General features: G+C 32.4%; 2 protein-coding genes across 2 annotated transcripts; both read right to left on the minus strand.

The window, feature by feature from the left end:
• Positions 1–1,366: 1,366 nt before the first annotated feature.
• LOC133036115 (uncharacterized) lies at positions 1,367–1,957 on the minus strand. The gene has a single exon (XM_061112607.1). The coding sequence runs from the start codon at positions 1,955–1,957 to the stop codon at positions 1,367–1,369; it is 591 nt and encodes a 196-aa protein (XP_060968590.1).
• A 2,313-nt stretch (positions 1,958–4,270) lies between these two features.
• On the minus strand, positions 4,271–5,079 carry LOC133036116 (uncharacterized). The gene is made up of 2 exons (XM_061112608.1): positions 4,888–5,079; positions 4,271–4,792 (listed from the first exon to the last, which is right to left on the minus strand). The coding sequence occupies exons 1-2, from the start codon at positions 5,077–5,079 to the stop codon at positions 4,271–4,273; spliced, it is 714 nt and encodes a 237-aa protein (XP_060968591.1).
• Positions 5,080–26,202: the final 21,123 nt, after the last annotated feature.

The raw sequence follows: 26,202 nt of genomic DNA on the forward strand, positions 1-26,202 counted from the left end.
TTATGTTAACTCTTTTATTCACTTTCATATCATAAGAAAAGAGTGTCTTTGATTTGTAGAGAAGAGTTGTTCTACTCTTACTCTGTTTATTTGTTGTTTGTATTGTCTTGAGTCTGTATTCAAGTCTACAACGAAGAAGAACATCAGTGCACCTTCGGGAGAAGGGTATTTACAAGCTTTCGGGAGATTGCTTTTGAAGTCTTGCATCGGGAGGATACAAGCACACAACCTTCGGGAGATGGTTGTATAGGCTTTCGGGAGATAGCCTTTAAGCCTTGAATCGGGAGGATTCAAGCACTCTTCAAGGTGATCGAAGGGAGTTCGAGCACTTGGAGTTTTATCAAGATTCGGTTAGTAGGTGGAATACATCAAGCTTGCGGCATACAATAAGAGGGAGTCTATTTATGCATAAGTCAATTACTTTGTATTTTTGATACCGATCTAATGAATCTTATCTCTGGGCGTGGCCCCGTGGACTAGTAACAATCTGAAAGGATTGTTGAAACCATGTACAAAAATCTTGTGTGTTTTTACTTCTATGCACTGTTTGTTTTTCTGGATTTCTCTGGAGTTACAGAGTTGCATTCTGTAACTACAGAAAACTGTTTTCAGTACCAGTTTTATTATTCCGCATTTAATTAATCATTTAATTAAATAATCAAACTGGGAATATTAAAATACGGAATTTCAGCTTCCAATCAACAAACTTGAGTCTCTCAAAACCTCAATTGTTGCTTTACTTTTAACCCTTTTTTTATTGAAAATTTTCTTAGGTATCAAGAAATAAGAAGAAGCAACTATGATAGTTGAGACCAAGGATATGAGGCTTCAGATGAGGGTCTAGAGAGTATAGGATAATAGATTGGTACGTGATCTCAAAATATGAACTAATATTTAGTTAATGTATTAGAAAAGTTAATTAAATATTAATAGAAATCAAATTTGAAAAAAAAAACTATCATATCTTTTCTCAATTTGGTTACATATAAATTTGCTATCAAATTTTATAAATTTTTGTATAACCACACGTGGACCACTCCACCAATGCATTTATGCATTTTAATTAATTTTTAATAATAAGTTCTATTAGTGAACAAACCTATACAAGCACTATAATCACCTATACTATTAGCACACTATCAAAACTTAATAACTACTATTAGGCAATAAAATATAAACGATATACTTTTTTATAATTTTTAAAAAAATTATTTACACCAAGATAGCCCAAATACTATTTATTATTCATACATATTTATACATATATATTAATGAAGATTAATTGTGAGGTATTACATTTTACTCCCCTTAAAGAAAATTTTGTTCTCGAAATTAGATTTACCAAAAAATTCGGGGTATTATGCTTTCATGTCTTCCTCCATTCCCACGTCGCCTCCCTTTCTAAACATTTGCTCCACAGAACTTTTACTAGAAGAATACTTTTGGACTTTAACTCCTTTGTTTCCCTCTCTATAATGTGAACTGGTCGCACTTCATAACTCAAGTCCTGCTTTAGCTCCATTCTTTCATAGGTCAGCATGTGTGATGGATCCGACACGTGTTTTCGTAGCATAGAAACGTGAAACACATTATGCGTCTCAGCTAATAGTACTGGTAATGCCAGTCGATAAGCTACCTGTTCCACTCTGTCCAATATCTCAAAAAGACCTATAAATCTTGGACTTTGCTTTCCCCGCTTTCCAAAATGCATAACCCCTTTCATGGGTGACACTCGAAGGAATACTTTATCACCCACTACAAATTCCACAATCCTTCGCTTTGCGTCGGCATAACTTTTCTGGCGGCTTTGTGCAGTAACCATTCTATTTTGAATCTTTTCTACCGCTTCAGTGGCCTCTTTTACTAGGTATGGGTCTAAGTATCGCTCTTCGCCAACCTCATCCCAGTGTAGTGGTGATCGACACTTCTTCCCGTACAACATTTCATAGGGTGCCATCCCTATTGTAGATTGATAACTATTGTTGTATGAGAACTCCATTAGTGGCAAATAGTTAATCTAGTTACCTGGGAAATCCAACGCGCAAGCTCGTAACATGTCTTCTAGTATTTGAATAGTTTGTTATGATTGTCCATCAGTTTGAGGATAGAATGTTGTACTCAACTTCAGTTTTGTGCCCAAAGCACTTTGCACACTTTCCCAAAACATAGATTTAAAAATTGAACCTCTATCAGATAAAATGGTCTTTGGGACTCTATGTAACCTTACACTTTCTCTTACATACAGTTCAGCGTATTCTTCTGTTTTGTAGTTAGTGCACACTGGCAGAAAATGTGCTGATTTAGTGAGTCTGTCAATAATCACCCAGACAAAATCTTGTTGTTTACTATTCTTCGGTAACCCCATCACAAAATCCATAGCAATGTCTTCCAATTTCCACTTAGGAACATCAAGAGATTGCAACAGCCCTGTAGGTCTTTAGTGTTCGGCCTTAACTTGTTGGCAGATAAGGCATTTTGCTACAAATTCTGCTATATCATTTTTCATACCCGGCCACCAATACCTACTTTTTCATATCATTGTACATTTTGGTTGACCCTGGGTGTAAAGAATAGGGTGTAGTGTGCGTCTCTTGTAAGATTTTTGATTGCAACTCAGCTTTATTAGGTACACACACCCTTGCCTTGTATTGTAGAATGCCCTCTTCATCAACTGAGAAGTCCCCGACTTTCTCATTTTGTAGTTCGACCCGCTTCTTGATTAAAAACTCATCTTGGGCTTGTTCTTCTTTGATCTTCTCTAACAAATTTGATTCGATTGTGAGATTAGCTAGCTTTTCTGTTACTAACTCTATCTCGAATCTCTTGATTTCATGTTGCAACGACACTTCTAATGCCCTTAACATCGACAAGCTTGCATAGTTGCATCTGCTAAGTGCATCTGCCACTACATTACCCTTTCCAAGATGGTACAGTATCTCACAATCGTAATATTTTACCAGTTCCAACCACTGCCTTTGCCTCATGTTGAGCCCTTTCTGCGTAAAGAAGTACTTTAGGCTTTTGTGATCTATGTATATTTCACACTTCTCTCCATAGAGGTAATGCAAAGACCACTGCTGCCAACTTTAAGTCATGAGTCGGATACCTTGTCTCATACTCCTTTAGTTGTCTAGAGGCATAGGCTACCACCTTCTCATTTTGCATCAACACGCAACTGAGCCCTTGCTTTAATGCGTCGCAATATACTACAAATTTGTCTTTGTTGGTTGGAACGCACAGGACGGGTGCTGTTATGAGTTTATCTTTCAATGTCTGAAAGCTTTCCTCACATTTATCTATCCATGCAAACTTTTGTTGCTTTCGAGTCAAATTCGTCAATGATGTGGCTATTTTCGAGAATCCCTCAACGAGTCCCTTATAGTACCCAGCTAGAACGAGGAAACTCCAAACCTCACTTGCAGTTTTTGGTTTTTACCAGCTGTTCACCGCTTCAATTTTTGCAGGGTCCACATCTACCCCATCTTTGGACACTATATGGCTTAGAAACACCACTTTCTCTAACCAGAAATCACACTTCTTGAATTTAGCGTACAATTGGTGCTCTTTGAGTCTGCTTAGAGTTAGCCTTAAGTGCTCCTCGTGCTCTTCTATTATCCTTGAATAAATGAGTATGTCATCAATGAACATCACCACAAACTTGTCAAGGTACTACTTGAATACTCTATTCATTAATGATACGTTTACTAAATTGTAATTAGAAACAGAATAAATGAATAGGAGAAATCAAAAGGAATAAAAAATTTAACAATCGGAATCATTATTTTATTATGTTGTTTACTAAATTGACTAGAAAAGGAATCAGAATCATTTAATTTTGTTTACATAACTAGAAAAAGTAATCGGAATACTTTAACTTGACTAAATTACCCTTCATAGTAAATATTTATTATAAAATTAACTAAATAAATTCATAAATAAATACATACTATAATTAATATTTATTTTTTAATTAATAATATTTCAATTGCCAACGTTAAATATAACTAAAAAAATATTTATTAAAGATTTAATAAATTTTATAAACAAACATAATATTACTCAAGAAAAAAAAAACTATAAACATTTTATTAGAATAAAAAATATAACTAAATATCAAAATAAACTCCTTACAAAAAAAAATATTGATGTTCTAATATGTTCAACAAAAATACAAATATCTAATGATTATATGATTATGCATCGTTTTGCAATAATAAATTCATAATATATTGCATATTTATCTCATATGATATTGCATAAAATACTCGCATCAATGCAGGTTCTTTAACCAGTTGGTTGCTCGAATACACTGCATATTAGTAAGACTTTCGATCTTGCTTATTTTTGTGTATAAATTGTCTTGCATCTCAGTTACATTCTTATCTGATAATACATCTGTCAATCCTTGAAGCTTCGGGATAATTTTAGATACAGATTCTGCCAATGCACCAATATTTGTGGAAATACTATCGATAATCTTAGATTTTTTATTCTTACCAGACGTTTGATTATTGGTAGTACTCTCAGTCGATCTACGTCGACGCATATTAGTTGGTTGTTGAGTATTTGAGATACCATCAAACTCATCTATTTCTTCATCATCTCCACCATCATTTATGTTATCATCAACTTTAAATTCCACACCAGTTGCATCATCATGGCGTATTTTTTTTTCATCATCATCTGCATTACCAACATTTGTCCTAGTAGCACGATCTCGTCCATATATTTTTGCTAGCTTGTGGTAATAAGGGAATGATTTTCTATATAAACCACTTGCATCTTTTCGTTTCTGGACATTCACAAATTAAAGCATATTAAGTCTATGTTCTCATAAATAAGCAATATTCACATATTTACATATATATAATCATAGTATATATTTACCTTCACGTACTCATCAAATACACTTTTCTCACACACTAACGTACTATGTGCTTCATCCCAATTGAAACCACTTAATAATAACAATTCTGCTAAATAAGAATACTTTCCCTTCAAAGTCTTAATACGTGATTTAATATGAGGTGATGCCTTCAAGTTAGAACCTGGTAATTTTGCCTCTAGCATACTCTCCATTTGTTGTAAATAACCATTTTTAAATCCACAATCAGCTCGCCATGTAGGATTTCAACTCAACTCTAGAAGGCAGTCGATCAATGCATTATCTTGTTCTAGGGTCCAATAATATTTATTCTTACCTCTTCCTCTTTGATCAACATTAGAGTTTGAGCTCATCCTGTATATTCATTTAAAATTTCTCATTATAAAAATAAAATCATAAATTTATCTATGCATAAGCACATCAAAGCATAAATTTGAAGATTTAAAATACTTATAAATTAATATTAAAAAATAAAAAAAAAATTACTAAAGCAAACACATAAGTATATGTCTTTCATACATCAAATCATAATTAAAATTGTTAAAATATAAATACTAGTATTCTAATCATCTATTTTCTAGCCACGTATTCCACATTTTTCTGCCAAATTTTGTCTCTAAGTAGTCCATAAATCTGAGGAGTCGATATGATTAATATAATTATTATCTGTTGTGGGATGATTTCCTAATACATTGTTCATCTCATTCTCCACTAGATCAATGCTCATTTCTCTTTGAATAAAATTATGCAGCATACAACAAAAAGAAATTATACGTCGTTGTGTTTTCATGTCATAAAAGGATGGACTTCTGAGAATAGCTCATCGCATTTTCAATAATCCAAAACAACGCTCAATTACATTCCTAGCACTTGAGTGCTTCATATTAAAAAACTCTTCTGTTGTGTTTGGAAGGTGTCCATCATTCCAATCATTAAGATGATATCGTGTCCTTCTAAAAGGTGCAAGAAAACCTTGACCATTGGTGTACCCAGCATCAACTAAATAATAATAACCTATCAACAACATAAAATGAATTATGTTATTTACTCAAAAACTGTATAATATTTTTAGTTTGATGAGATCAAATTTCTATAAATTTTCTATAATTAATTTTACCATTAGGGACTTTTAAACCACTTCTTCTAGATAAAGCATCTCTCAGTACACGTCCATCGTGTTCTGAGCCTTCCCAACCCGGTAGGACATATATAAATTGCATGTCCTGTGAACAAACTTCTAAAACGTTGGTTGCAATCTCTCTTTTTCTTGTTCTATACCTTGGCTTATCTGCTTCGGGTACCCGAACTTTTACATAGGTTCCATCTAATGCTCCCAAGCAATTCTACATTACATTTATTGCACTAATTAGAAATTATTAAATTTAACAATCAACAACTATAATTTTGAATCTATAATTCTTACCTCAAACCACTTCCACCTTGGATCGATTGAGGTCTCTAATATTGGCTCAGGTGTTTTCCAAAATTCTTTTTGGCAACGAATCATTGCATTTAAACATTCATGAAAATATTTGCTAACAGTTTTTTCTGATCTTTTGAAACTATAACCAAACAACTCGATTCTTATGGTGGTGTGCTAGAATGTATAGGAACATTGCTACCATCTCCTCGACAGAGACGTTTCTTGTTTTTCTTAAATTTTCCCTAGTGCTAAGTTTGTTACATAACCTTTGAAATGTTTCTCTATCCATTCTCAATTGTGACACAAAATTGACATCACTTGCATATACTAAATCATGCAAGTTTTCTAATTATTTGTAGACTCTCATTATGGATAATGGTTGATTGAGGCGTCTTCTAAAACTTATCCATGCATAAGCACTCACAATAGTACATATAGTTAAAATAACTTTTAAAATCACAATTAAATTATGCACCACAATAATTAACTTTTGCTTTCTTGCTAAACTTAAACGAGCCATTTTATCTACAAAAAATAAATAATAAAAAAAATTATATGACAATATCAACATATATACATAAAACACACATAAATATGTACAACATATAAAGTAATATGTAAAATTTCTTAGAAAAAAATAATATGTGTAAACAAGTAACTAACAAATATATTAACCAAAAAAATTAAATAACAAACACAATATATATAATATATATATAAAAAAAATTAATTGACAATACAGTAATACAATATAGTTTTTATTCATGTACTCATAATGAATAAATATATATGTAGAAATTTAAATTTCTCTTTTATTATTCACCAATAGATCAAAATCTAATGCCTTAATATTTTTAAAATTAATATTTATTGTTAAATTTATTTAGTACCCATCAATGGGTAGTACCCATTAAAAAGTATTCCATGTATATATATATATATTTTTTAAACAATAAATTTTATCAATTTCTCTATTTTAAAAACGAAACATATATATTTTATCAATTTTTAATTTTAATTGAATAAAATTTAAATGTTCTTTAAAAAAATAAAAAAGAATAAAACTCAATGCCCAGCTCATAGTATAACAATACAGTTTAATAAAAAAAAACTTGATTCAAAAAATATATATATAGTTTTTTTAAAGGATGAAATAAATGTATATTATCACTATATATAAATATATATTTATAAACTAAAAATTAGGGGGCCATGCAAAGATGGTACCGACCCTGTCCCCTGCCCCAACCATTGACATATGTATATATATAGAGATCGAATAAAAAATCGAATGAAAAAAAAGTCTAACCTAATAAAATTATATACGTTCGTATGTAATTATAATATATAATCAATATAGAGAATATATTTTGTTTGATAGAAAAATAGTTGCAATATATAAAAATTTATAGACTATTATAATAATAAGAATCTTCATAAGCTATGAAAGAAAACAATTAGTGACAAAATTTCATATAGATTATGAAGCCAATAAATTTATATTTATCAATACAATTTTTACAGGTACAAATTAGCACCCTGAATCACGAAAATCTAAAAACAATGGATAGAAAACTCAATCATTACTACTTGTATTTTACATACATGTAAATCACCACATAAATAAATATTTTTCAAAGCATTTTATCCACAACTTAAATAAAACAAAATTATATCATCGCATCAAAGAAGTTTAGGTTGAGTAATATTATAAATAAAAATATTAATTATATATATTAGAAAAAATAATAGAAAACTTACTTGATATGTTGTTGAGAGATATTGAGGTTGTTTTGAAAAAAAAAAAAAGAGAAACAATTGAGAATAGAGAAACGATAGAGAATAGGGATGCGACAGTCAAGCTTTAAAAAAATGAATTATTAAGGTTTAGGGTAGATGGTTTTATATGTTGGCAATGTTGTCATTTAATTTTTAATAATAAAAAATAAAATAAATTTTTAATAATAAAATCCTCATTACGCGTAATGGCATACCTGAACAAAATAAGAGGAAAACTATTCTCTTAATTTCTCCTAAATTTATGTTAACCCATAAAGCATTCTTATTATTAAATAAAAGTAAACAAAAGAAAAGGAATTATTACCCTACATCACATTCACAATCCTGATAAGTAAACATGCCATAAATCCATAAAGGTTGTTGAGGTATTGGTTAACCTAAATGACATCACTAGAAATTTATAATGCACATCCTGTGTTCGAAATGCCTTCTTTGCTATATCTTCCTCTCGCACATTGGCGGTACCTAGATCTCAAGTCAATCTTTAAAAAGACGATTGCCCCTTGTAATTGATCAAACAAGTCATCAATGCTAGGCAAGGGATATTTGTTCTTTATAGTCACTTTGTTCAACTCTCGGTAGTTTATACACATCCGCATACTACCGTCCTTCTTCTTGACGAACAATACTGGCGCACCCCAAGGTGAGTAACTTGGTCTGATGAACCCCTTGTCTATAAGATCTTGTAGTTGAGCCTTCAATTCCTTCGATTCATTAGGAGCCATACGGTATGGAGCCCTTGAGATTGGTGTTGTGCCTGGCGCCAACTTAATCACAAATTCTATCTCTCTATCTAGGAGTAGCCCTAGTAGGTCTTTCGGAAAAACTTCTTGGAATTAACATACTATGTGGACATTCTCTGGCTTGAGGGGGGTTTCTCTTGACTTGTCTACTATGCTAGCCTAGTATGCTTGACATCCTGCACGTATCATCCTTTGTGCCTTCAGGGTTGTAACTAGCGGTAGGCTTGACTTGACTTTGACTCCTTCAAATATGAATGCCTCTCCAAATTTAGGGGTGAAAGTCACTGTCCTCTTTCGGCAATCAATTATTGCTCCATGTCGTGATGGCCAATCCATACCTAAGATAAGATCGTAATCCCTCATCTCCAGCTCTATCAGATCTCCACTAAGTTCCTTGCTTGCAATATTTATTGGCGCTTCCCACACTCCTCTAGAAGATATCATAACCTCGCTCGAGGGTAGCGTAAGTTCTCAAGCTTTGCTACTTTTTTCATTTCAAATCCTCCACTACTATTTCTATCACTACTCAAAACCACATTAGATAAGAAAGACAAGTGTTTCATAGTACTAAGTTGTTGGGGAAACTCAGCCTCCCCTCTGGTTAATGCAAATACTCGAGCTGAGACAAGTTTGTCATCCTTGAGTTGATCACCCTTTTGCGGACAGTTCTTCTTATAGTGGTCTGGTTGTCTGCACTTGTAACTAGTCTTGCCTTTCAGTCAACATTCTCCCGGATGCTTACGACTACATGTTGGGCATAGGGGGTACTCCACATATGGCTTCTTCCCTTTATAGATATTGGACCCTATCTTGTTTCCTGTCGGCTTCGTTGTGTTGGTTACTTAGAGGTTTCCTTTTGTTATCATTACCTCCATTACCGGCCTTTTGGCCTCCCATCTAACCGTATTGTCTTTTTGTATACAACTTTCACACAACTCGGCTTCTAGGGTTTCCAGTACCTCAGCATACGTGGTTGCCCTTACCCCTGACATCGCCATGTCCCGACTTATTCGAGAGTCAAGCCCTTCAGTAAAGCGATGAATTCTCATAAACTCAGTAGGAACAATATCTGCGACAAACTTTGCTAATCTGTCAAATTGGCGAGCATACTCTGTAATTGTAGACTTACCCTACCTCAGGTTCATGAACTCATTAACTCTAGTTGAGCGTATTGCTTCACTGTAGTATTTTTTGCTAAAAACTTGCACAAAGTCAGCCCAGGTCATTACGGCCACATTGTGTTTGTTTAATAATGTCCCACCAGATGCGGGCATACTTCTTCAATAAACTAGCAACACAAGCTACACTATCTCTGTTATCGAGCCGTATGTACTCGACAATACCTTCCATTGTTCTTAACCAGTCCTCAGCTTCCATTTGAGCCCCCTTCAAAATTTGGTGGGTGTTGCTTGTGGAACCTTTCATATATTGGTTCCCACCAACCCTCTGGCACTGGCATGTATTGTACCGGCAAAAATCAATGTTGTCCTTGATTGGTTATTTGCGGCGATTGTGAAGTTCTTCATCTCACTTCCTAAGTTCCTCCCTGAGACGAGCAACTTTTTGCACCAAATCTTGTTGTGGTGGCACCACTACAGGGGCGTTTTGTTGTTCTTGAGCAACTACCTCAGCAGGGACTTCGTGGTTGCCCCCACCTTGACCTGGTTGTTGTCCATTTACAGGGGCATTTTCATTCTCGTGGATCACTGCCTCGGCAGGGACGTATTGGTTTCCCCTACCTCAATCGCGAGCACCTCCTTGCCCCCGACCTCCAGCTCGGTCTCTTACAACAACTCTTTCATTCAACCAGGTTAATCTTCTAGGTTCACTGTTTTCCATCAAATCCTTCGTCTTGTTCTTCAAAAGAAAGGAGATGGTAGAAGTAAGAAAATAACCAAAGATGTATCCCGCACAAAAAGGAAATATCTATACACTAAAATTATATAAACTTTAAAAACGTAAATCATCAAGCAATAATTCACCATGTAAAAATAATCTTCATTCATTTATAAAAAAATAACAATAATAAGAAAATTATTTGAGTTATATTAAAACTCTAACTCCGAAGAATCAATTAATTGTTTTAAATAACCATACCTTAAACTTCTAGCTAACTAAAATAAAATCTAAAGCTAAAGACTAATCCAAGCAAAACGTCTATTCGTCCTCTTCTTCTGGATCCTCTTCTGACTCTTCTTCTAGATTGTCTTCAAGATTTACTGGTAGTTGTATTTCTTCTTCAGGCTCATCTGAATCTTCCACATCAGAACCATCCTCCAAGATGTCTATTGAAATTGGCTCATAATCAAAAAATTTTGCATCCTTGTAAATGCAAACTGTTGTCTCTAGGATGTTGGCAATGTAGTAGTCATGATATTTTGTCCCCAGTTTATGGTTGAGCAAGGTTTTCACACCTTACTCATTAATTCGTACATCCATGACAAAGAAAGTGTTGAGGAATCTCTCAATTGACTCTTTATCCTTGTTATGTTCTGAAATATAACCAATTTCGTTCACTTGTCTCCATATTCGATCTAGGTGAGCTCTTGCTTCCTCAGACCTAAGTGAGTGTGACATAACTATATATTTTGTTGGGTTTTATGCCCTAAATAAAACTCATTTCAATATAATCAGATTTACTTATTAATATAGATCAGAAATAACATTTAATGTTGCACGGTTCACATGATTTATTTCATGATTATATGTACATAATGTATAAATTCATCTGAAACCCTTTTCACATACTTGATCCTGTTTATTGTGCCGTCAACACATTGGAAAGTAAACATGACTATGTGAATAAAGTTTCCTAGATTTATCAGACATAGGGTTTTACTGATATGATAATCTACAACAAGAGTTTACTTGCATTTGGAGAAGTGCTATGTTCTTTCCAGAGCATTGGTTAAAGTAAAGCTCAGGTTGGATGCATGGAGTATGCATCGGAAGGGACCGATATTGAACTTTGACTTAGATTTAATTAAACTTACCGTAAAATATATTCAAGTCAATATCGCCTAGTTGATCCTAGATCAAATGAATTTAATCCTGATATGATTAGGCTCAATCTTGAAAGGCTATTCGCGTTCTTTGATTTGTTAGTTAAGCCTACTTTTAGGTCAGGGTGAAACGTACATTTTGAGAACACGGTAGTGCAATTGAGTGGGAGCGCTATCATAAACATGGAATCTATAGCTTCTATCTGGCGAATAGTAAGCAAAGGATGATCTCCTTCGAGCTTGACCAAATGAACATAAATGGTGGAGTACTCATTTCACATAAGCTGAAATATCATTTATACAGGGTCAAGTGTTTTAAGGATAAAATACATAGTAGGGTGTTACGGTAATTTAATCCCTTTACAGTGTAGATCATTCATATAGAGGATCAGTGATCAAATTAGGATTATAACAATGGATAACTAATGATGTGTCTATATGGTGGAACATATAGAGCATTCTATATACTGAGAGTGCAATTCTAAGTTCTATGCGTGGATTCAACGAAGAATTAATAAGTCAGTGAATTTAGGTTATAAATTCTTGATCTGCTTATTGAAAGCTCGGTTATATAGACTCATGGTCCCCGCACTAGTTGAGATAATATTACTTGTAAGACTCATATAATTGGTTTTGATTAATCAATTATAATTCTCAAATTAGACTATGTCTATTTGTGAAATTTTCACTAAGTAAGGGCGAAATTGTAAAGAAAGAGTTTATAGGGGCATATTTGTTAATTATGATACTTTGTATGGTTCAATTAATAAATATGATAAATGACAATATTATTTAATAATTATTTATAGTTATTAAATAGTTAGAATTGGCATTTAAATGGTTGAATTAGAAAATTGGCGTTTTTGAGAAAATCAGATGCAGAAAAGGTAAAACTGCAAAATTGCAAAAAGTGAGGCCCAAATCCACTAGTATAGGGCCTGCCACTTTTGTAGGAAATTTAAACTGATATTTTCATTATTTTAATGCCAAATAATTCAAACCTAACCCTAGTGGAATGCTATAAATAGATAGTGAAGGCTTCAGGAAAATTACACTAAAATTTCTACACTTTTTCCTGACACTTTCTGAATCACAAAAACCTGAGCCTTCTCTCTCCCTATCTGGCTGACCACTCCCTCTCTTCTTTTCTTCTTCAATATTTCGAAATCCTTAGTGTATGAGTAGTGCCCACACACAGCAAGTGATACCTCAATCATAGTGAGGAAGATCGTGAAGAAAGACATCAGCAAGAAGGAGTTTCAGCATCAAAGATTCAGAGAAAGAGATCCATGTTCAGATATTGATAATGCTCTGCTACAGAAAGGAATCAAGGGCTAGATATCTGAACGGAAGGAGTCATTATATTCCGCTGCACCCAATGTAAGGTTTCTTAACTTTATATGTGTTTAATTTCATCGTTTTAGAAAGTTCATATTTAGGGTGTTAATAAACATACTTGTGAGTAGATCTAAGATCCTGGTAAAATAAATTCCAACATATTTCTCGTGTGCCATTAACAACACACGCTCTCTTCTCATAATTCCCCCCATGCCTTGATTAATTTTATCCATATTCTCTACTATTCACCTAAGTTTACTTCTCTCATTAGATGCCAACAAACGTCTCAAGCCCTTAATTGTCTTAACTACGTTTTGATTCATTATTAACTCTGCACAACCCAAAATAAATACTAGATTGAAATTAATCAAACTTAACATATAAGACATAACACAAATAAAACATACTTACTTGATTACAAGTTGATCCTTTGCAGGGATGGTGTGTATGTCGTGTGAATTCAAGATCAATGTAATTGTGGCTTTGATACCTAGGGGTGTGCATAAATCGATCCAATCCAATGAGAACCGACCGATCCAATTACAATCGACCGCCAAACATTGGATATCCAATTGTGATCGGATCGGATTGGATGTTATTTTTAAATATCCAATTGGATCGGATCGGATGGTGGATGTGGTGTCTAAAAATTCAATACATCCAACATCCAATCGAACTAATTAGTATTTTCATTTAGTTTGGATGAGTAATTAGATTTTATATTGTTATATGTCAAATCTATATGTATATATGAAAATTAACATTAAAGTTTTACTTTTCTTTTCTTGGATTGGATGGATCCAGTCCAATCCAATACATACTGGATCTAAAATATTGGATGGATCCGATCCGATCCAAAAAATACTAGGTCTAAAATATTAGATAAATCCAAATTAAACAAATAAATATATATCAAATACATCCAATGGATAGAACCGATCCAATCTAACATCCAATGGATGTTGGGTCGATTGGATGACGAAATTAATTGGATCGGATCGGATGGTAAAATCTAACATCTAATATATGATTGGATCGGATCTGGATAGGCCTAAAAACATTGGATGTGATCCAATGAACACCCCTAGTGCTACCATTTTGTAACGCCCTTATTTAATAAAATAAAATATCATAAATAAACTAGCGTCAATGTACTAATGTTGCCTTTATTTAAAAATAACAATTTTCAAAATATGGGTACCCAGTTGAAAACAAAGTGTCCCTATTTAAGTAAATTTAATAGAAAACTAAACGACAACATCCCCAATATGTTTTATAAATTTAAAAGTGACTTTCAGCGGAAGATGGCCAAGACCACACGCAGTTACATGATCTCACGAGATACACCGCATGCTGTCCAGATTCAACTTGCCACCGAAAGTTTACCTGCTTACTTATCTGCACATGGGGAGTAAATAAGGGGTGAGCTGCAAAGCCCAGTAAGGAAAAAAAAATACCATGTACAAGCACTCACACATCATAGCACAATCATATACATCAACCATACAACAAATCTATCATGTTTTTAAATAAAGGCAGCCACACTAATACAAAAATATCACACACTCACACTCCAGCTTCCTTACAAGTCTGGAGTGTCTTACGTTCTTAACTTGAACCAGTACAAATAGTCAGTGCACCGTTACGTTCACTGCCCCACTTACCACATCACCACACATGTGTGGTTTCCAACCACGTCCAAGTACTTGGAACGTGATTAAACAGCCATATACAATCCATCGACAAAACACTATTTCATCGAAACTATCATATTCCACAGTTTCAAGACAATTTATTCAACCAGTCTCACTAAGTACTCAAACTATATAAAATGTACAAGTATAAAGTATAACTATTTTTTCTTACCTCAACTCCGCTGTAATTAACTATTACAATATCTTCTAGGCCCTATCAACAATTAGCGAACCCTTACACCCCCGATAAACTCTATATTTATAATTCTTAATATAAAGTAAGTTTAGCTCAAAATTTGACTCATAAAATATTTGAATTAGAAATCTTATTGTTCACAAAGTTTTTAGATAATCGAAAAACCTTTCTAACTGTATAAAGATCATCAAAATCGGAGTTATAACCTAGGATTTATGGATATTTTGTTAAAACAGTTTCTTTAAAATCCTTGATCATGCCGATTTCTGGATACAACCCCAAAATAATAATTTTAAAAATAGTTACACCCCGATCCAAACAACACTTCATAAAAAAATGTAGCTCTTTGCTTAAGCTTTAAAATGAGATAAATATCTTTCAAAATGAATCAAAATTTAGAGAGATATTGAGTTTTTACTAAAGTCACTTTTTCTGAAACAAAACTTAAAATGAGATATCCTAACCGAGTAAAGATATCGATTTTTGACAAGTAAGAACCCCAAATTAGGGAAAGGTTTCTTCAAAAAATATCGATTATCGAATTATCTTTCTAACGATGTCAAAATCGCTGGAAAAGAATAGATATTGAGAGATATCACACTTTTACTGAGGCAACATCAGAAGAAAATCTGAAAAAAAAAAAAACTGTAACTCGACAGCCAGTATGAAAACATGAATTTTTGACACCGAAATAATTAGAATTAGGGAAAAGGCTCTGCACAAAAAATGTAAATCATTAAATTATCTTTAAAATGGTACCTAGATCACTAAAAATAGACATACAAGCAGAGAGATACGATTGTTTTACAAAACACTATTTCTCTGAAAACGAAAAAGAAATCATACTTGACGAAAATTTCACAACAAGGAACAGTTTCATACCTTAGAAATTGAATACTGTGACAAAGGCTTCCAATCAACAAATTTGAGTCCCTCAAAATCTCAATTGCTGGTTTACTTTTAACCTTTTATTTTATTGAAAATTTTCTTAAGTATCAAGAAAAAAAAAAGCAACTATGATAGTTGAGAGCAAGGATATGAGGCTTCAGAAGAGGGTCTAGAGAGTAAAGGATAATAGATTGGTACGTGATCTCAAAATATGAACTAATATTTACTTAATGTATCAGAAAAGTTAATTAGATATTAACAAAAATCAAATTTGAAAAAAAAAAAAAAAACTATCCTATCTTTTCTCTATTTGGTTACATATAAATTTGTTATCAATTTTTGTAAATTTTTGTATAACCACAAGTGGACCACTCCACCAATGCATCTATGCATTTTAATTAATTTCTAATAATAAACCCTATCAGTGAACAAACCAATACAAGCACTATAATCACCTATACCATTAGCACACTATCAAAACTCAATAACCACTATTAGCCAATAAAATATAAAGGATATACTTTTTTTATAATTATTAAGAAAATTATTTACACCAAAATAATTCAAATACCATTTATGTATTCATATATAATTACATATATATTAATGAAGATTAAGTGTGAGGTATTACAGAAGTTTTTCGTTCAGGTCAGCTAACTCACTTGAATTCGAAAATGAGATAACACTAGCATAGAACGTATTATATATGCATGTTGTGTTTGTGATTGTATGTGTTTTGGGTGATTTCATAGCGGTACAACCATTGTGTGAGTTCGGCATTACATGCACTGTATTGGTTAAGAGGGATATTCACCCCAGAAAGTATTGATTGGCGCTATCATTGCGACATAACTATTGTATCGGTTCAGCAGTACAGGCATCGTACTGGTTAAGAGTGATATAATGGCCAATTATACTTTCAGGTGCTATTGATGTTATCATAGCGACACGAACATAGTGATGATCCCACAGTGCGATCATAGTGCTGGTAGTTGGTGATATCATGGTCAGTAGCACCAACTGTTAAAAACGTTCTTAATCATTTGGTAAGCCTTGTCGATAGGTGTATGGGCCCCTAGACACAAGTCGAGTATATATGATTTGTTGTATACTTTTCTTACTGAGTCTTTTGGCTCACAGATTCTACTTTTATGTGTAGGTAAAAGAAAGGCAGATACTGAATAGGAGTGAGTTCCGAGCTCAGATGATGATTGTACATGTCGGGATGGCGCGACTTGGAGTGTTCGATTTCGGGACATCTTGGATAGTATTTTGTAGTCGCTGTGCAACTTGTATTTAAAAGTATTTTGAAAACATTTGTAAAAGTTTAACTCGGGATCCCAATTGTGTAAATATATATTGATTTCATCATCTAAGCCATAACGAGATGGTTTTGTGGAAACTCTTCCACTACAATGAGGAGCCGTGATCTTCTAAACAGGAACTTGTGGTAAATTTCTCGATTGTATCAACTTGCAAAGGTTCAACTGAGGGAGTGAGATTAACCTCTACTTAAGTAGAAGAGGATGGAACATTAGAAGGAGTTATATCTGAAAGCATTTCCTCCAATACTACTTTACTTTGAGGCTTGAAATTCTTAATATAGTCATCTTCAAGGAAAGTGGCGTTTGTGGAAACGAACACTTTATCATCCTTGTGACTATAAAATAGTCCACCCCTAGTCTCCTTAGAATTTCCAACCAACATGCAAACCTCAGTTCGCTTTTCTAGTTTGCCATCTTTCTTTCTTAAGACATGAGCAGGGCACCCCTAAATTATGTAATGGCGTAAACTAGGTATACGACCATCCATAATTCTAAAGGTGTCTTAGAGACTGATTTAGATAAAACAACATTTAAAATATCAGTTGCCATCTGAATAGCATATCCCCAGAAGGACGTAGGTAGAGTTGAGTAGCTAAGGATGGACCTAACAATTTCTAAAAGCGTGCAATTTCTTCTTTCTGCAACTCCATTTTGCTGTGGAGTGCTAGGGGCAGTCAACTGGGATTCAATTCTAAGTTCAATTAAATGATCTTTGAATTGCATATCCATATATTCTCCACCCCTATCAGTTCGCAAGATCTTTAAAGTTTTACCCAATTTGTTTTGAGCCAATGCTAGACATTCCTGAAAAATTTTCAAACGTTTCAAATTTCTTATGCATAAGGTAAATATGACCATATCTAGAGTAATCGTCGATGAAATTGACAAAGTACTCATAATTACCTCTAGCTTTGACATTCAGTGGTCCACAAAGATCTGAATGTACTATGCCTAGTGGTTCATGTTGGAATTATTTTACCAGGATCTATATTTACTACCAAGTATGTTTGATTAACACCCTAATATGAATTCTAAAACAATGAAATAAACACATAAGAGTTTAAGAAAACCTTACATTGGGTGCAGCGGAATATTATGACTCATTCCGTTCAGATCTCTAGCCCTTGATTCCTTTCTGTAGCAGAGCATTACTAAAATCTGAACCTGGATCTCTTTCTCTCCTTCTTTGATGCTTATTTTCCATAGTCTTACATACTATGATTGAGCTACCACTTGATGTGTGTGGGCACTACTCATCACTCAAAGGAATTTTGAAAAACGGAGAAGAAAGAGAGGGAAAGTGGCGGCTTCAGAGTGTTTGAGAGTGAAAGAAAATAATACAGTCATGTGTGTGTAAAACTTGAAGCCTTTACCTTCTATTTATAGAATACCACATAGGGTTAAGGTTGAATTACTTAGCATTTAAAAATGAAAAATAAAATGAGAAATAGGAAGCATAGTGGCCGGCCATGGAATAAGGAAACAAGCCTCTCACTTTTGCAACTTTCCTATTTTATCATTTTTAGTTTCCGATTCTCCAAAATTGCCAATTTTCTCATTCAATTACATAAATGTCAAATCTAATTATTTAATAACTATAATTAATTATTAAATAATTGTCATTTATTTTATTTATTAATAAAAACTAATCAAAGTTTTCCAATTAATAAATATACCCTTTAAACTCTCTATTTACTGTTTTACCCTTGCTTAGTGAAAATTCATAAAGTAGACATAGTCTAACTTTTAGAATTATAATTGATTAATTAAAATCAATTAACTGAGTCCTACAAGCAGTATGGTCTCAACTATTATGGGGACCATGAGTCTATATAACTGAGATTCCACTAAGTCGAACCGAATTTACCAAGTAAATTCCCTAACTTATTAATTCCTTATTAAATCCACTCTTAGAACTTGGAATTGCACTCTCAGTCATATAGAACGCTCTATATGTTCCATGATATAGACACGTCATTAGTTATCAATTGTTATAATCTTAATGTGATCAATGACCCTCTAATAGATTATCTACATTGAAAAGGCACTAAGTTACCGTTACACCTTCAATGTATTTTATCCTTAAAACACTTAGCTCCGTATAAATGATATTTCAACAAAGTGAAATGAGATCTCCACCATTTATCTCTGTTTAGCCAAGCTCGAAGGATATCATTGTTTCACTTCTAAATTCCTATAGAAGTTATAGATTCCATATTTATGGTAGCGCTCCCACTCAATTGTACTATCATGTTCCCAAAATGTACGTATCACCCTGACCCAAAAGTAGGTTTAACTAACAAACCAAAGAACATGTATAGTACTCTTGAGATCGAACCTAACCATATCAGGATTAAGATCATTTGATCTAGGATCAACATGTGATATTGAATTGAATAGATATTACGGTAAGTTTTAATATATATAATCAAAGTTCAATATCGGTCCCTTCCAATGTATACTCCATACATCCGATACTGGTAAACTTTGCCAATGTCCTGAAAATGACAAAACACTTTTCCAAGGTGTAAGAATACCTATCGCTGATTATACCATGTCAGTCTAAATCCAGTGTTCTAACAAATCAGGGAATAAACTTTCGAACACATAATTAAGATTATATTCCACTGTGCTGACAACACTATAATCTTTAACAAATTCATATGTTCTAGACTTAAAAAGAATTCTTACATTATATACATATAATCATGAAATAAATCATGTGAACCATGCAACATAAAATGTTATTTCTGATCTTTATTAATAAGTAAATCTGATTATATTGAAATGGGTTTTATTTAGGACACAAAACCCAACAAACTCCCACTTGCACTAATATAAAACAAAATGTGCATTTCAAATAATCATTAACACCTTGATATACAAATCAAGTGTAGTAGTAGTAAACTCCTCGTAATAGGATCTGACAGGTTGAATTAACAACAACCTTTTCTCCACCATTACTTTCCCTTAGTCACAAAATCCTTGATATTGTGAAATTCCTCTCTATATGTCTACTCTTTTGGGATACTAGATTCTATACCTTTGGCAACTACTTTTGGTTATTCAGGAAATAATACTAGCAGTTAAGACAGGTTAGAACGGTGCCACAATTGTATAGAACTTTCCTTAGAATGAATAAGTATCTTTCCTGCAACTTTAACATTTAGTCTCTCTCTGGTAAACTAAGAGATTTCAAATAGGTTTTTACACTTCTCCAAAATCACTACTCCACCCCTAGAGTAATCACCATTTTATCAGCAGACTTTCTAGCACAAAGGCAAGTCTTGAAATCTGATGTGGTGTAGTCTAAGAGTTTTAAACACGCCCTTATTGACTAACATATAGTTCCTCTTCTTAATCTTAAGATTTACTTGATTGTCTTCCAATGTTCCTCTCCTAGATTAGTCTGATACCTACTCATTACTCCCACTCAACAGCAAGTGTCTGGTCTAAGGCATACAAAAGCATATCTGAGACCTCTCACTGTTGATTTAAGAAATTCTTTCATGGCTTTATCTTTTCTGGAATAGTTGAGACTTTTCCTTAGATAAATAAAATCTATGCCTAGAAGTTGTGAAGCTTCTATAGATTGCCATTGGAAAGAAAATGCTCCAGCATCTTACTAAAGTAAGTTGCTTGCATTAGAGTAAGTAATTACCAGGTATACAACAAGTCATAGGTTTAGATAAGCTCAAACCTATAACACTAGGAACAGGAAGTTTTGTTAAGTCCATTGAATAGACTTATTAACGAAAATTTCCTTTTATGTCCTTGTAATAGAAAACTTTAGGTTACTCCATGTGAATGGATTAAACCATAGTTCTCTTGGCTTTCTTCTTAGTTTCTTATCTTGACAATCCATTACTTGTTTAAACTCACAATGGATTTTGATCACTAGTGTCTTCCAAGTCATAAGAAGGTAAAGTTCCTTGAAACTCTCCCACTACGACAAGGTACCGTGAATTATGTCTAAGAAAACTAAATGGTATTGACCTCTTCGGTTGTGTTAAGACAACAGAGGTAGTGCGATCATCTTGTAACGAATAAGATGATAGAACATTTATGGAATCAAGAAAAAATATCTCCTTTATTTGCTACTTTATTTTCAGACTTAGTCATTTTCTTCAAAAAGTAGTATTTGCTTAAACAAACACTTTCTTATCTAATGACTATGGGATGATCCACCCCTAATCACTTAGAATAGCTAACAAACATGCAAACCAGGGTTAGCAGTTCTAGCTTTTCTTAAGATTTCGATTAGGTCATCCATGAATCTAGTAATAATTTACATTAAGTATACAATCATGGCATCATTCTGAAATTATATTACCATAGAAGAATTTAGGCAACGACTAGTAACTGATTATCAATATGCAAATTGAATTTATGGGGAAGTAAGTTTGGATATAATTCAAAAATCAAATTAATGATCTTTGAACTGCATATCTACTAACTTTTTCTCCACCCCTATCAGTTCGCAAGATCTTTAACCACTTACCATTGCTAGAAATTTATGAAATTTTTCAAACATTTCAAATTTCTTTTTGCATAAGGTAAAATCTAAAGTGATCGTTTTAAGAATACAACGAAAACTCATATCCACCCCTGAATGTACATCCATCTGCGAATGAGATGAACTTAATTTCAGTGGATATAGGCATATTAACTCTTTGCAGAGAATGATCTTGTCAAAACCACTATGAACAAGATACAAATGCCATAGATTTATAAAATATGCGGTTGTATCTTTTGATGACTTAAGTTTAGTTACATCAAAGAGTTCTTAGAATAGTGCAAGTGGATTCTGGTCACAGAATACTAAACTCATACAGTTTGAATGCATTGAAAGAAAATGGTTATTAAACACTTGTGAAAGTGTAACTGTATAATTAGTAATTCTTTCTTGGATCACCACTACTAATCTAACTCTATGATTTGCCTATACAAGTAAGAGATTTCTAAGATTGAGGATTTATATCATTTTGGGATAGAATTCCGGGAATATAATCATATGCGTCATTTAATATAGAATGACATAAAATGATTTATAGACCATTCATCCAATGATATATTATTAAGCTGATTCGAGATGAATAAGCTAAGAGGAATTAGGATAATTTTGTTTTAAATAAGAATCAAACGATGCTCCGATTAGCGAGAGTCAAAGTAATCTTATTTATACAATCTTCTTGTTTCATATTGTAAAATACTAGTCTAAGGTGTCATCAATTGATGAATAGCTAGATGTTGCATATACAATATTTATCTTTCGAGATCTAACACTATTATGTTAGTCTAATGGTGAAAATCCATTAGGGATTTATCTCATTAGAAAAACAAATCAAGTTAGACCAACAATGAAGATTCGAAATTAAACTACAATTTAATAACAGAAAATAGCATGGTTCAACATAAATTCATACACAATTCAGAAATTATTAATCACATAGCAAGTAGGAATGATAAGTGAAAATACTAAAACATACAATCCTAAATAATTTCCAAGGTCTTCAACAAACTGATATCAGTATCTCGTTTAGGCGAGAGTCAGTGATACCATCCATTGAATAGAGTTGTCAGCTCATCTAAAATGATAATTGATTAGTGGTTAAAAATACACTTTTATTTATTTTAAATGATAAAATAAATTGAGTTTTAATTGATATTTTCACGAAATTATTGTAATATATTTTATAAATGAAAATATTTGATTTTGATTCAATTTATGTCTTTCTTGTAGGAATTAAAGTGTATTTTTGTTGAAAGAAAGAGGAAGGAGCAAAGTTGAAAAGAAATGAAGAAAAAAAATGGCATTTTTGTTGAAGTCCAAAGCAACCCTACTCAAAAAGGTTAAGCCTAGCCCATGAAGCTCATCATCAATTTTGTCTCTTCCAAAGCATGTGATGCAATGATGATAAGTCTAGGTCATCATCAACCCTATTTTCCTCTTCCACACTCAACCTTCATCCAAAGAGTAGAAGTCAAAATCACAATGATAACAAAAATAATATTAATTTTATTTTTGATTTGAAATGTCAAATTTAATCTTAATATTTATTTTATAATCCCAAATTTTTATTTATTTATTTTTAGTCCTTTTATGGCTCTATAAATAGGAGCTCATTTTAGTAATTTTTGGAGTGTAATTTTTAGTGTAGAAAAACTATAGCAAAATTCTCTCAACTTTTCTTCTCATCTTTTCTCTTTAGAAATTTTATGAGAATGATTAGCATAATGGCCTAATCTTCCTTGGAAGGTTAGGGATGATTCCATATGCAAAGTGAGGTTATTTTGTATCTTTGATTCACTTTTTGTTGTAATGTTTATTTGAGTAATGCAAGTTCATATTCCACTTTTATTTTTATGTTCTTCTTCCATCTATACTATCTATGCTATTATACCAAATATATATATAGACTTAGTCATGCTCTTTCTATATATTTTTATTTAGTGATTATAGTAATGGTAGTATTGCTCATTTCTATCTTTTATGTTCATTTTTATTTACTTTTTGTTAAATGATATATAGGTTTAGTCATGCTCTCCCTATGTGTCTAAAAATTAATAAAAGTAATATTAATGTTCATTTCCTTCACTATCACCTCCATCTCCATCTCTATCTCTTTGTCATTATTTTTACTAAAAATATATAGTGCTCTTTCTATGTGTTACTATTTAGTAAAAATAATATTGATGTTTAGTTTTATATTTAATCTTTTATTGCATTATTGCTTGATGTATAATGTCATTTCTAGGTTCTACATAAGATTAAATTATTTCTTTTATTTTTAAGAACTTGTATATTCAAAATATAATGAACTTTAATGTTACATCATTTGTGTCAACTTAGTGAATCAAAGGTACAAAATAGCTAAACAAGCATATGGATGATTCTTGAAGCCTTTCTCTCTTTTACTATTGATTACACATCTATTTGCTTTCTTTTAATATTTATTATCAAATTAAAAATCACAAAATCATTGGTTACTATTATCACTTATTATTAACCTTTTGTTTTTATTTTTCTACTAACGCTTTTGTCCATAATCACCTTCCTGTGGAATCGACCGCCCGATCTATACTACAACCACCGCTAGTGGAAGTCACATTTGGGCGTTAAACAAATTTTGGCGCCGTTGCCGGGGAGGTAATTTTTTAAAAAAAGCTTAGCGAAATCTACAATCAAGAGGTTAGTAATTTTTTTTGTTACATTTTATTTTCCTGTGAATATTAGCTTATATTGTGTAAATATTTGTGAAGAAAAGAAAAAAAAAATATCAAGTAATTCAAAGTATGCTCTAAGGTTGCGGTTTTATCCGATCTTCCTTATCAGAAATGATTTCTTGATTAAAAAAAACACATATATATTTATATAATTTTTTTTATTTTCTTTTCCTAAAAAAAAAATTATTATTTAATTTTATAATAGCTATTGTTTAGTATTTTTATTTTTTTACTTTAGTACTTGTTATAGTGTGATAGTTTATATTATTTTTTGCTTTTTTGTTTATTATTATTATTTTTTTAGTTTAAAATTTCTTTTTCTTTATTTTAGATCTAGATTTTAGCAACTCTAAAAAAAAAAATCATAAAATACAAAAAACATATAAAAATCATAAAACACTTAGTATTTCTTACAACAATGTAATAATATATATGACACAAACCGAGTTTGTTCTGTCTAAGAAAAATTGGTTTTTAAATAAGATTTGCGTTAGTGTACCCTCCACTTTACCTGGGAACTTCGGTTCTGTCTAGGCAAGGTCGGGACGAAGCGGTACCTTGGCAACCTTTCCAATCGGCCTGGGAGCATTCTTGTGTTAGTCTTTGTAATATTGCATTTTTGTACCTTATACTAAAAAAAAAATTAAAAAAAAAAAAAGAAACTATGAATAAAATAAAAGAGAAATGAACGAAGAAGAGAAGCAACGTTTTGAGTTTTATTTTCCAACATACTATGCTTCATGTAGAAACTTTACAAATTATAGTACTACTGATGGTACCAATAATTTTAATGGTGCATTTCAACTTAGCGAAAGAGAAAAACTTCAAGCTCAAGTAAATTTATTAACTAGAAAATTAGATGTTTTGAAAGCTAAGTATGATGATACATATGAAGTTTATGAAGAACCTTATTTTGACTATGAAGTAGTTGATAATAAGAATGATAATCATAACTGGAAAAATTTTATTGACTATAGTTGGAAGTCTGAGTACAACTACAATGCACCAATTGATTTAGATTTTGCCGAGAAAGCTTATACGTTTTGTCATTCATCTCAATTTACCAATAGCAAATCTCTAGAGGAAAATAGTTCAACATTCTTTTCTAGTCTAGAGAATGAAAGAAAGATGAATGAAAACCAAAGTGCTTTGCTCACTCAATTAGTAGAGGAAAATATGGAATTCAATGAACAAATTTCAAACAATGTTCTTCCTCCACAAATTGAGATAATACCATCACCCTCTACCCTAATCTCTTGCAAACTCGATGGGGATGATGCTATTACTATTTGGAGTGACAATATTTCTTATCCTGAAATTCTTTCTACCCTTCCAAATATCATTCCAAATGAAAACAAGTGTTATCATATTGATGTGATAGACACAGTTGTGGAGGAAATTTGTAAAATTTTCTCAAACAACCAAGCATACCATTTCCTCCATGATTTTGAGAACAAATACTTTCTTTATCCTGAAAATTTCACCAATGCATCAATTCTTGAGACGAAGGATAAAAGAAAGTTCATTTTTGATACTGGATAGTACAATCATATAGTTGGTAGACTTACCTGAGGAGATCACTTCTGTCTACCAATGACTAATCAGGTTTTATCTTTATGTTTTTAGTAAGTTTATTTAAGTTATTTTATCTTTTTTATTTTCTATGTTTGTTTTGGGTTAC

Source organism: Cannabis sativa, chromosome 3, assembly GCF_029168945.1.
Source record: "Cannabis sativa cultivar Pink pepper isolate KNU-18-1 chromosome 3, ASM2916894v1, whole genome shotgun sequence".
Classification (NCBI taxonomy): domain Eukaryota; kingdom Viridiplantae; phylum Streptophyta; class Magnoliopsida; order Rosales; family Cannabaceae; genus Cannabis; species Cannabis sativa.